Source organism: Elaeis guineensis, chromosome 12, assembly GCF_000442705.2.
Source record: "Elaeis guineensis isolate ETL-2024a chromosome 12, EG11, whole genome shotgun sequence".
Lineage (NCBI taxonomy): Eukaryota > Viridiplantae > Streptophyta > Magnoliopsida > Arecales > Arecaceae > Elaeis > Elaeis guineensis.
The window spans coordinates 6,016,457-6,029,741 of NC_026004.2; the positions used below are offsets into that span (position 1 = coordinate 6,016,457).

At 37.4% G+C, this 13,285-nt stretch overlaps 1 protein-coding gene across 2 annotated transcripts in view; it reads left to right on the forward strand.

Annotated features, from left to right (window-relative positions):
* LOC105054844 (lysine-specific demethylase JMJ17) overlaps positions 1-9,719 on the forward strand; it is a 29,000-nt gene extending 19,281 nt beyond the window's left edge. The window contains exons 20-33 of one of the 2 annotated variants that reach the window (XM_010936460.4): positions 63-398; positions 1,084-1,266; positions 1,384-1,445; positions 3,800-3,875; positions 4,322-4,471; positions 4,558-4,691; positions 5,225-5,345; positions 5,428-5,501; positions 7,006-7,150; positions 7,276-7,425; positions 8,026-8,121; positions 8,211-8,306; positions 8,377-8,585; positions 9,370-9,719. In XM_010936460.4, the coding sequence (XP_010934762.1) occupies positions 63-398; positions 1,084-1,266; positions 1,384-1,445; positions 3,800-3,875; positions 4,322-4,471; positions 4,558-4,691; positions 5,225-5,345; positions 5,428-5,501; positions 7,006-7,150; positions 7,276-7,425; positions 8,026-8,121; positions 8,211-8,306; positions 8,377-8,585; positions 9,370-9,625 (2,088 nt within the window). In that variant the 3' untranslated portion in view covers positions 9,626-9,719. Of the gene's footprint in view, positions 1-62; positions 399-1,083; positions 1,267-1,383; positions 1,446-3,799; positions 3,876-4,321; positions 4,472-4,557; positions 4,692-5,224; positions 5,346-5,427; positions 5,502-7,005; positions 7,151-7,275; positions 7,426-8,025; positions 8,122-8,210; positions 8,307-8,376; positions 8,586-9,369 lie in introns of those variants that run through there. The other variant, XR_002165840.3, reaches the window with a different exon arrangement.
* Positions 9,720-13,285: the final 3,566 nt, after the last annotated feature.

Here is a 13,285-nt window from a genome sequence, read left to right on the forward strand (position 1 = left end):
AATTTATAATTTTTCCAAGTTTGGTGCTCGATAATTTGCATGAAATGCATTACATTTTGCAGGAGTTAGTCTCCCAGTCTAAACTTCTCAAAGTGACTTCAGATGCCTCAGAAAGGCTACAGAGTATCCTAAAGGAAGTTGATGAATGGGAACATGATGCTTCTTCTTTACTACAACATTCAAAGACTTTATTGTATATGCACAATAATGATTTTGTAGTTGATATTGGCCTTTTAGAAAAAATTAAGGAGCTACTCGATAAAATTGATTCCACTATGGAAATTGGGCAATCCTTGGGTTTTGAGTTTAAGGTGTTGCTGGGACTTAAGGACTCATCATTGATATTGCAATGGAGCTTGACAGCCCTGTCTTTCTGCTCCAGGATTCCCTTACTCGAGGTAATGGTTCCCACTTGGCTTGCATAAGTATAATATATGCATTGATCTATTGTGCCATGTGGTCTTTTGTTCCTCATATTATCATTTAACATATGAATGTTACAGAAGTCTTAATGATGATTCAGATTTCTAGTTGTGCTTGATGTTGCTGCTTGAATTTTTATAGTGTTCTTTAGTGTTATTTTCATTATTGCATGTCTTTTTTGTTATGCCCATAAGTTGAGTTTTTTGCTATGTACAAATGAAAAAGCAAAGAATGCTATACATGCATGCATGCATGCCCATGTTAGAACTAATTGTGTTACCTTGACTTCGTTACCCATCCGTCCAGGTGCTCGTTGAATTTCTGATTTTCTTTTTGCACATCTTTTTTTGAAGCTTCTGTTACTAAGTTGAAATTATTATCTGCTTCTTTCAATGCTATAAATTTTGTCCAACCCCCACCCACCCCCCCCCCACCGGTGCGGGTCCCCTTTTTGAGAAATCCAATTTGATTTCATTAAGCTTAACAATATTCCATGTGCAATATTCACTTGACATGATTTCCTTAACCTTATTTGCTTAGAAATTTGTAAAAATATTAAGTATTATTTCTAAATGGTTCAACATACCTCCAATTCATTTGATATTGTTTAGCCCTTTTGATGGAGGATTTATTGGATTTATTTACTTTTTGGTCATACAGGAGGTTGATAGCATACTTGAGGATGTGAATCGTCATTCTACCATATTTTCAGGTAGCACTTTAGCTGAAGTGTTGATTAGGGGAACCAGCTGGCTCAGAAAAGCACTTATCGTGCTTCCAGAATCTCAAATCTCTAAAAGGTGCAAGTTGAAGGATGTTGAACAAATTTTAGAAGAAATTCAGGTTCTTCTTTCTTAATTGCTCCCAACTTTAGTGATGCTTTATTTCTGGTGCTTATTCGCTGGCTGACTCTCTCTATCTTTCTCTTGTTATCCTGCAAAATAAACAATGAACTTGCAGGATATCGAGGTTCCATATCCTATGATGGTTGCGCAGCTTCAAAATGCCATTGACAGACACGAGTTTGTTCTCTGACTCCCTACATTCCTGCATTTTGTTCTTCTGCAATTGGGCTCAAGATCTTTATTTTAGCAGTAATGATTTGTTTATCAGTAGCCACAATCACAGAATAATTGATTTCTTAAAACTATATTGTTTGGTAGATAGCCTGTTTGAAAATTCAGACTGCTTACCAACTTTCATTATGGATTTTGAAATGTGAGAGTTGGTGGAGCGGTAAAACTACCAGAGGCTAATTTATTATTGTAGAGGATGATGATGATGACGATGATGAGGAAGAAAAGACTAATAATCAACTTATCATGATGTTTCAATTTAAAGAAATCCATGCTTGTCAAAGAGAGAAGTTTTACTGAATGCTCCCTCAATGGAAGTGGTTTCATAAAACTCTCTCTTTGTCCTTCCCTCCCTCCTTCGCCCCCCCCCACCCCACAGTGCTTTGGAACTCTCCAATGGTTCTTTCTTTACAAGCATGAGGTTATGGAGTTCCATTAGGTAAAGTAATATTTTTCGTATTTGTTCCAAAAGGGGGTGAGGATGGTGCAGCAGGATTGGGAATGGTGTTTGGAAGATGGAGAAAACTAGGAAAACTTAAACCTTTTGGATCCCTCTACTACAAACACGGCTAAGGATTTAGATTCCAGTGGAACGTCCTGCGGGACACTGAGATAAGGTACGATCCCATGTGGTGGGACATGGCCATCCCATTAGTGTCCCAACATCCTCCTGATTGGGATGACTTGGGACATTTTTTATCCCAAGAGTTGGGACAGAGCGGGATGGCGGCGCATCATGTTCCATGAAAAAATCGGGACAGCCTCATTCCATGGAATTTAAAATCTTGAACACGGCATCATCACCCCCACCCCTGGGTTTTCTTCCTGATCATTTACCAGATACAGCAATGTTTGTATTCTTCCTCCCAATTCCTTTGGTTATGTTGTCCCTGTCAGCCCTGTTCTCTGAGCAATCTCTCTGATGTTGGCTTACTAACCTTTTTTATTAGCCATTCTCACTACTAAATGCTGGGGTTTAGGAAGATTAGAGCTGAGGTCAGGAGGATGGAATTGGGGGAGGGATTGGTTTGGGGAACGAAATGTTGGAAACGGATAATGGAGTTGGGGCACAAATCCAGACACGTGCTGGGTAATTGCTTTTTTCATTTGCATACACCTAAGTCGAAAACCTAATTTTCAGGTCTGAATTGTTGCCAGACACAAATCCAAAAGATCGTCACACCCATTGCTACCGATCTGTAGTATTTGATTGTATACTGATAGCACGCAATTATTAGCTAAGGAATTATGAAGACATATTGGGATATATTAGAATCAAGAAAAGATATTGGATGTTCATGTGCAGTTATCTCCTTGTTGTATTGATTAGCTTCCTAGATGTGTTTCATGAAAATCCTAGTCAACTCTGAATCTTCAGCAGGGTATTGCAACAATCATATTAGGTTCCTGCTCAGCAATCTCTTGAATGTTAAATTATATATAATCTACTTTTGAACTTCTTGCAGATGTTCTTGCACTTGGATAAATTCATTGTTTTGAAGAGACAAATCTCAAGTGTCTATTATAATTAATTCTTGTCACAAAAAGAGATTGAAAAAGCTGATTTGTCAACTTATTAACTCAAAAAAGAATGAAATCTAACATTAGATATGAGCATGGTTCACACTTCACAGTACCAGTTTTGTAACATACCAGTATCATGCTGGTTGTGTTGGTATGGATCAATTTGTGGTATTGGAACTTATGCCCTTGTAACAAGTTTAGTTCGTTATTGATACAATACAGTGTGCTTGACGCTAGGCAATATGGTCCAGTATGATGAAACATCTATGAGATATATAGCATTGTCCCTTCTCTATCAATCAATAGAAAGAAAACTCAAATGTACAAGGTCCACAAAAGTGGTACCAAGAACTGCATTGATGTGTTACCAGGTTGATACAGTACTGTTGGTAAGGAACAACATGCACTTTGTATCACTTGGAACATGGCGAAATGGGTTAGTACTAGCCGGTACATGGTTCCACTCGGGTTTGAATTGGTTCAGCTCATATACCAAACTGAACCTTGATATTGTTATGGTACATTACCAGTATGGTATGGTACGATTGATACAGGGTCACACAGGTTGGAATGGCAGGCCTTGTGACCATCATAGACACATACTCATATGTACATATATTTGTGCATATAATGTATGCATAATCTGTGACAAAAATAAGCAATGTCAATGCTCAATTCAGTTTCATTTTAGCATTTTGCATTGTGATACACTTGGTAGGAGCAGCAGAATTATGTATTCTTTTCATATTTTATTTGACACAGTTTGTTTGATACAGATCCTGGATAAAGCAGGTGCATTCTTTCTTTGGGCCGTCCAGTCAACAGTCTTGGACTAATCTATTGAAACTCAAGGTATGCTTAATCCTTGTTGTTTTCAACTTATGGATGGAAATCAATATGTCACTGTCCTTATCATAGTAAAATAAAATCGATCATTCATCAAATTATGCAATTATAACCAACTAATTGAACCTCAGCAGTAGAAATTAAAATAATTATTTCATTGATCATCTTGGTCCCCTGAGATGGTGCTTGCTATCTATCACAGAATTTATTTAGGGTGATCGAGTAGGCTCTAACCAAATGTGGTAGTTTAACTAAACTCTTTCGTACTGACTCTCTACTGAGTCGATATGCTCAATGAACCACAATAATTCATGAAAGATGGTGCGCTTGGTAGTGATTTGGTCAGATATTTGTCATTTTTGGAAAGAGTACTCATGTGATTCATTTGAAATTCTTTTTGATTGTTTTTATTTTTTGTCTTGGTAATGTAATTTAAAGATGCATCATTGCAGGAATGTGGACAATCTGATGCCTTTGATTGCCCAGAGCTGGACAAAGTTGCATTTGAAACTGAAAAGGTTGAGAAGTGGATGTTCCAGTGCCATGCTGTTGTGGAGCCTTTAGTTGGTGATCTTGGTTGTTTATCTGATGAGCTTGAAAAGGTTTGTTCTTTCTGTCAGTTTCTTGCAGTATCACTGATCAACAATTCTCTTCTGCGAGTATTTAAGATGTTATTGTTTTTCCTCAGATCAAAGGTTCCCTGGATAGGGCTCTCTGCATATATCATGGTTCAAGGGGCTATAGGGATGGAGCATCCTGTGTGTGCTGCCCTGATGATTCTGAAAATGAAGAAGTATATATTTGTTTGACATGTGAGGACCGGTAAGCTACTTGAGTTTAATTTTACATTACATGTCCTGTTTAGTGACATCATTTGCTGCTGACCAGTTTTACCCTTTAGGTCCAAATTACAATGAAATACAGTAATAGTTTGTGATGGATACAAAATATAGTGTTGATTTGGGGTTGAATTTGGAAATTTTAGATGATCTGGCAAGTTTTTGCTTAAGCTATACAGAACGTTTTAGCTGATAATCTGTGTCAAATCTAATGTCAGAGAGCACTTCTCTAGATGAATAAAAGAAATTCGCAATCTACAGATCTAGGTTGAGAATTTCTTTAGAAATGTCAATTTGGAAAGCAGATTGACATTGAATATGAGGAAAAATATATTTATTTTTTTTCCTTTCAAAGGATTGGGTGGTTAATAAATATATAATAATTGGTTTTATGTAAAACTTAATCTAACATGTTGAATATGAAAATTTGTAGAGTTGATCTTGTCATTATGTTACATGTTTGAGATAACCTTTGTTTTATTTGGTTTTCAATCGATATCACTGTTAAATGGACAGGTACCATTTCTCATGCATGGGGCCACCACTTGCTACTGCAGGCATGACAAACGAGTACTCATGTCCATTCTGCCTCTGTATACAAAGTGGAGCTATATCCAGAAATGGAGGCCAAGCACTGGTAGATCAGTTTATCTTAAAATTCCAGATTGGATAGGAAAAGTTGTTTTTTGTTTCTCTGATATTGGGACCATTTGTCACAGATATGTAGAGGAAATCGTCCTGAGTTGAAGTCATTCATTGAGTTTCTATCCACTGCAGGGGATTTCTATGCAGGGTAATAAACCAAAGATTTATTTTGCGTATCTATGAAGTCACAGACCTGTTTTACAGTATTTGTATGTAATAGAATGTATATGTCCATGCATCGCACTATACTCTAATTGTAGGTAACTAGCTAAGTTATTCATTATATGACACTCACTACTTAGATCACTTACCTGCATTTATCTGACAAATGAAAAATGCAGTCATGTGATACTAATTATGTGAAATGATGTGGCTTTAGTTCAGTTCATGTATATCTTGGGATCATTGCATCTGTGCAGTCGAGATAAATGTTCTATGACAAGACGTTTAGCTGCAAGATAATATTTCTCTACTTTTTAAATATCTTCCATAGTGGATTTTAATTTTTGCTCGACTTTGGCTTCATCAATCCTATTATGTATCTTTATTGATGTCTCGGTTCATTTCCCATGGCACAACTGCTTGTTCATATTCCTTTCCCACCACCACCATCCTGCTCATTCTTGACCTCTGCATCCCTAGATCGACTTTTAAACAAACAAGATCCTTCCATGGGATGGGGGACATCCATCACCCCTTTTTATACTTTATACACGCAAGAATTCTCAATCAATGCATCATATTATTTATTATTTTTATATGTATGCTTTGCTAAGCACTAATGTTTCTTATTCTGACCCTTACATGCACTGTAGATCCTCATTTGTTTTGTCTGTATATCATGTTTGTTGCTGCAAGACATAATTAATACAACACAAACTATAATAACGTGTTTATGTAATTTGTCAGTAAGCATCATGGGCATTGACAATCATAGAGAGCTCTTTTCTTAATTCCAAGTCTAGATGATTGAAATGATTGCTTTATTGATCTTCTTTTTTCTGAGATTTGTGTTGCTGATCATGCAAATTTGGTTTGTGTCAAAAACTGTGCTGTTGCCGATGAATCCAGGGTCATAACAAACAAGGGACCAAACCCCTTGGAGCACTCTCCCCCAGCTGCATACTTCCTTCTTGAAGTTGGAACATTAACACAACCATAACCAAACTTGCCTTGCTAATCTTTGGGCATTTAGTATCCTTGCCCCAGGGCAGGTCATTACAACCCTTATTGCAAGGCCATAATCAGTAAATCAGCAGGTTATTCACCCTCATTGGATTTGTGTGAATTCAAACTTTGGAGATCCATCATTTTTTCAGTTCTCTTTAAGGAAGGTTCTCTGACCAGACCCATAATTCTTACCTCAAGGTTAATCTAGTGGCTCACATGAAATCTTTAAAAAGTAGCTTGTATGTTAAAATAACTAGTACGTAATGTCACAGCTACGCTTTTTGCTTGTGAATATTACCCTCGAATATTTTGTTGGTGTTAGAATTCTTTGTTTTGCAACTTCAGCTCATAGCGTGCAGGATGTGAATCATAACTTGTTGGATCCTGAAAAGCAAGATTTTGTGTCATGTATTGGTAAATATTTATGTGTTTATATTCATACTAATAACAAACTAATTCATTAGCTTATGTTTTTCTTATAGGATTAAAGAGTTGGCTTTGGTACAAGAAATTGTTGAGAAGGCTCTGGAGTGCAAATCATATTTAACTGAAATAGTGAAGCGTGCTATTTTTCACCATGACAAAGATCTGAGCTCTATCTCAGACAGTCTTCTAAGTGCATTGAAGGTTTTCTTTTCATGCATTTTCATTTTGCCTTGCACACAACCGGTTGTTTAAATGTCATCAGTGGTGTACAGCTTCATATCATTTTCTACACAAGCTAGCTTCTGAAATGTTGTCACTGTCTACAGGCAATATCAGTCGCTGGGGTGTTCGATCAGGAAGGAAGCTGCAACCTAGAGTCAGCCTTGTCTAGAAATTCGTGGAAAATTAGAGTCAAGAAACTGTTGAGGGGATCAGAAAAGCCAGTCATCCAACAAATTCAGCGTTTAGTGAAAGAGGTAAAGAATTGGTGAATGTGAGTCATACAAAATGTCAGCTAACTGATGCAATATCCTATCACTTGAAAATGCAGATGTCTGTGGAATAAATTTTCCCATCACGTTGCTTACTCATATGTTCTTTAAGATATGTTCCAGCTCTTTCATTTTAGTAAATAGAACTTTATTAACTAACAGACATTTTCTGCATGTTTTAGATATTTATACTAATAGCAAATTGTCATCTATTGCTACTTTGTATTTGTTCTCGGAAACCCATATGTGTGTCAAATGCATCATGTATTAACCAGTTTGACAGAATTGGTTCCACTTGCGAGTCCATGTATCATAGACTTGGGAACTTTTACTAGCACTAGAGAATGCTGGAAATCACTTGTGTTGTTAATGGTAAATGTCTCCGTTGTTTGCAAATATTTGCCTGTCATGCTGAACTACTCTAGTGGTGGGTCCCATAATTCTACCTATGCTCTCATTGGCAGACTTATATTGTTTAAAACTCTAGTTGGATTTACACCTTTGCAGTATAAAAGTTCTACAATCTTGGTTGATTTTTCAAAATATATTAAAAAATATGATGGTTGGACCATGTCAATGTTGCAGGGTTTAGCTATAAGCACACCGTCTGAAGATCATTTTATGCAGGAAATTACAAAAGTAAAACAGATCAGTTTGCAGTGGGTAGATATTGCTAAACAGGTGAAAAATTAGCATCTAATCTCCAAATTTTGAATAGTTTTACCAGATAATAATCTACTTCTGGATAATCTTTTTGTATAATGGTGCAGATTATTTCAGATTCAGGAGATCATGAACTGAGTGAAGTATTTAAAGTTATGAGTGAGGGGGAATCTTTGCCTGTCTGCTTCGAGAAAGAGTTAAAGGTATCCATATTGATTCTTAAACCCAAACACAAATATATGGTTGCCACCCTCATTCTTGTGGTCAATGCAGTTATTAAAATCTCGGAGCACACTTTATTGCATCTGCCGGAAGCCTTATGATCAGAGGGCCATGATCGCTTGTGACCAGTGTGATGAATGGTACCACTTTGATTGCATTAATCTGCATAAACCACCTCCCAAGAACTTTTATTGTCCTGCATGCCAGCCAGTTAATGGGGAGTTCATATCTCTGCCACATCCAATATATCATGGAGAGAGGTATGGTAGAATGACATGATTCTTTTTCCCCTTTTGAACCCAGTATTTCTATCCTGCTGTATGATTTTGTTCATGCTGCATCCTCTCCACAGTTTGGGTTTGTTCATTTATTGGTGGAAAGCACCAGCACATAGTGGATCAGTTAGATGTCCTAGATGCTACAGTGCAAAGCATACGGTTGAACAGCAGCGCTTCTATTCCCTCTTGTAACATCAAGAAGGATGCAAAATTCATAAGATGAGCATGCTGGGCTATAGTCCAGAGGTTGCACCCGTCCATAGAATAGGAGGATCTAGATATACACCTTGGTGATGGTGTTTCGCGAGTGTTTGACACAGTTAATTCTAGCTGGTGGTATCCCACCTTTCTTAGAAAAAGGAGGAAAAAAAAAAAAAGAGGAAACGAAGGGGTGTGTGTGTGTTTTTTTTTTGTGGGTGGGGGGGGGGGGGTTGGGGGGGCGGGGGGAGGGGGGAGGGTGGTGTTGGGGGCGGGGGTGTGCCATAAGCTTGATTTTGACAAATCAATGACGTAATGAGAAACCGAATACTCTCTTGAGATACTAGAGATCATTGGTGGTGCTTTATTAAAATTAATATTGATGCTTTATATCTATTGGAATGAGAGCCTATTGTTACAAATACGTTGAGTCCTGCATGTATACGGCACCTGTGTACTCCATAAACTGTAAAATATTCTTATACTGCCTATTTTGGTTTCATGTTCATGAAACTCTTCACCATTCCAGCATGTTCAGCTGACAATTTTATTAAATTTTATTTTGCAGATCAAGTGCTGATGGAGAGCCTCCTACACCGCCAGCTTGCCATAATGAATCAAAAAGAAGACATCCCAAAAAGGTTAGGTATGGTTCACATCAGAAGGCTCATGTTCGAGTTGATTTAATCAATTTTTTAAGATCTTATAGTGACATTGATCATTTGTGGAGAGAAAACAAAAGGCCTCTTCATAGAACAGCTAGAAGACGTAGAAAGTTCGAGGGCCTCTCTTGTTATTTCCAGTTTCAACATGTAAATGAGTAATTCCTATCATTTATTTGTTTCATTATTTATTTTTTTTGTATTCACGTCACAGGTTCAATAAGTTATAAGATCATTGCATCTTTCGTATTATCTTGGCTGCACACGTGTTTAGTGTCACTTCAAAAACCCAGCATCATCCCTCATTAGACTTGTTTCAGTACTTCAGTATCCTGAAACTGATGCACGTCTTCATCTTCTACTCTATACAACAAGTAGTCCTCTTATGTAGGGATGGCGAAAGTCTGAAGGAAAGAAGTCTCCTCAACCGGTGTCTTCTCCTTGTATTTCGAGTGTTTTACGGTTCACCTCGTGCTTTGACCGCTCTCCGTTGCCTGTCCCGTGGTCACCCCATCTTTTCCTTCTCCCTTTCCAGTCCACTGTAATGTTGCCTCTAAAGATGGTTTCCTTCTGCAGATTGGACATCTGCACAGCATTCTCAATTCTCAATGTATGTGAATGGGTATACCGTCAAACGCGTCTACTGGGAGTTGCTACATTGCATGCTTGTGCTGCGGCTTGTCCTGTATGCCGATCATTAATCGTGGCTGTCTGTATTCCATTTCCCTCGGTACCTCTGGCTGTCTTATTTTTCCCAACCTTTTAATCAAACCTTTTCTCCTTTTTTTTTTATATTAAAAAAAGAACGGCTGAATTGCGGACACCTGGTAAATTTGCTTTTAATTCATTTAGCAAATCTATCCACGTCGAGTAAGAGATTATCAGGTAACCGGAAATGTGGAGTTATCATGAGAGTACCTTCACGGGCACATAGCTCTGAGGCCAGGCTGGAGGCATCATGTATGTAGAAGTCTACTTGCTGCTTTCCGCATCAGTTTCTGTGGATGAAGTGGAGTTTGTCCCTAAATATTCTTGCAACATGATCACTTTATTCTTCAAATATTTGACTTCAACTCCCTAGTGTCATCTTTACCGCAAAAAAAACTCCCTGTTGTCATCCTTGTTTCTGGTGGTTCACTCTACAGTCCAAGCTTGGAAAAGTAATATGCTGTTTGCTGACAATGAGTGGAGCTGTGAGGGGCTGTTTCATTAACGGGCCGTGTCTCATCATTTCTTCTTCCTTGCATTTCAGTGTCTTCTTGATACATCGATCATGATGCCCACCGGTGACAACCAAAAAAAAAAAAAACAGAAAAAAAAAAGACACATCTGTCGAGATTCTTGTGATACTGGAGAATCTTTCTTTCAATCATACGCTGAATATAAATACAATGAGAGCTTACGAAGCGATGGTGTCATAATTTCTTTTTTTTGTTTTGTTTTCGGTTAAAAATATCACTGGTGCAATCATTCGGATCCTTGCTGCTTTATCTTTATGCTTCTGTAATATCTGATATTTCTACAAATTTCTTCTGGTTATGTTTCATATTTTTTCATGCTATTTGATATGATTTGATATGATATTTACAATAAAATCTGAAGAGGAAAGCCCTAAATATATCATTTCCTTTCATTTTTATTTTGCTGGGAATGTGGTTTAGCATCAGGCTTATCTAAGTTTGCCATCATATTTCTTTTGGCTAAATTACTTTTAGGATCCATATGATTGGGGTTATTCTGATATAGAAAAATAAATTATATATTAAATTATCATATTTAATATAAAAAATGAAAAAGAGAGATAGTAAAAAAAATTAATGGATCCCATATTTATTTTTTGGAGAAAAAATATAAAAAAAAAATCATGAAAGATTGGTATTTGATAAATATACGAGTGATATTAATTTATTCTTGATAAAAACATCTCTAATAAAGCTACAAATATGATCATTAAATTTATATTGTGATATTTTTTTAAATTCATTAAATAAAAAAATTTGTAAAAAAATTAAGATGAAGATGACATTATGAAAAGAGATGTGATTGTAGTTATTATATAAAAACTGATTAAAAATGATAATACTATCCTATTGTTAAAAGGTCATTTTATTTTGAAGAACATATTTGTAAATTTCATCATATTTCTATATGAGATTATCTTCAACTAAATATAATAATTTTTTTTCAATATAATTTTTTGAAGTATTTTTTCTACGAACAAAATATTATAAAAATTATTTTTTTCATAATTAATATTTTATAAATAATTTTTAAAAATCATCTGATTATACCGTATTTTGACACACCCCAACCAACCAAACGGACCGTTGTTGGTAGGACGGGATTGTAATGGGTGCGCAAGAACTAACAAGATAACCATCAACTTCGGCATGATCACGGATAATTGATGAGTCTGCTTCGCTCGGAGCTCGACATGTATCACCGTCGGCCATGGCCCATGAAGATTGTCCCCTAGCCCTTGACGACTCCACAAGGGAAGTTGGGAGCCTAAAGTAAAAGGTACCTCCGTTGGTTGGACGACATTGGAAGAAGTAATGGCACTAGGTGAGCCCCATTTTGGTGGGGGTGGGGACCTCTCGCTGTCCCCTTGCAAGATTGGGTGGGAAGGTGTGGGCCCTCGCGTGCCGGGGAGTGGGGGAGCACGCGGACGTAAGCGCGACGCCCGCGCGTGGGCCCGGCCAGCCTAAGATCCGGTCGCCGGTCGCTGTTGGGGCATGGAGTCGGTGCCCTTGGGCCCTAACACTCCCACATGACCCTGCCTCGTGGGAACGGGGAAAAAAGGGTGGCCTCCCCAAGTACACAATGGCCTTCACGTGAGGTGGGAGCGTGGGCTCTCTCCTGCCCTTCCTTGCTTGGTGTCTGACGATATTTTCTTGCAATGTGGAAACAGTGGCGTCACGAGGTCGGTCTTCTTTCCTCATCCATTATTGATGCCAGATGGAACACACAGACTTCACCTCCCTCTAGTAGACTAGTGGTAGCCCAGTTTGTTTTTTTTTTTTTTTTTCTCTTCTTTTTTTCTCCCCTTTGATTTTGATCATAAAATAAGGGTCAGACCAGCTAGTGTAGGGTTGTATGCATCTCGTACATTTATGTCACAATAAATGACGTACCAAATATAGATAATCAAATTGCCAATCTTTTCTGTTGGTACAGCCTATTTGAATTGTGTCCCGTTTTGAGCTCCTCTGTCCCGTTCGGCTTAACTCATTGTCCCCTCATTCTTTCATCAGTGCAGGGGCACGTTCCCATCATCCCATCTGTGAACTTATACATGTCTCCGCCGGTATACGAATTCAATATCAGGATTTCACATTGTGAGATTCTCCATACTTCATGTGAATAATGGAGTAGTTGCACCCCAGGTCGGCTTGGTGGAGGTTCCATATCCTTACCTGAGGATTTTCCCTTTTTTTTTTTTTTTTCCTGATGTATTTGGACTAAAACTGGTTCCATAAGGTGAGACTTCCTGCTCTCACCTCCGAAGGGTCAAAAAAATATATTAAGAGGGATAGGGACTCGTTAATTTTTCTTATTGTTGAGCTGGAAAAAAAAATGCTTATATGGATGTTCTATTGCCTGTAATTTCAAGTTCAATACATGTCTTGCTTCTTCTTCTCTTTTTTTTTTTTTTTTAGCTCCAAATTTTTGTTTTATGATATTCTATCCGTTTTGAAATACATCAAATACAACATTTCTTATAGCTTTTGATGATATCTTCTTTGGAAAAATTATTGATTAGAATAGTTCTATCATGTATATCTTAAATCATTCAATAAAGAGACATCACATCATCCATAA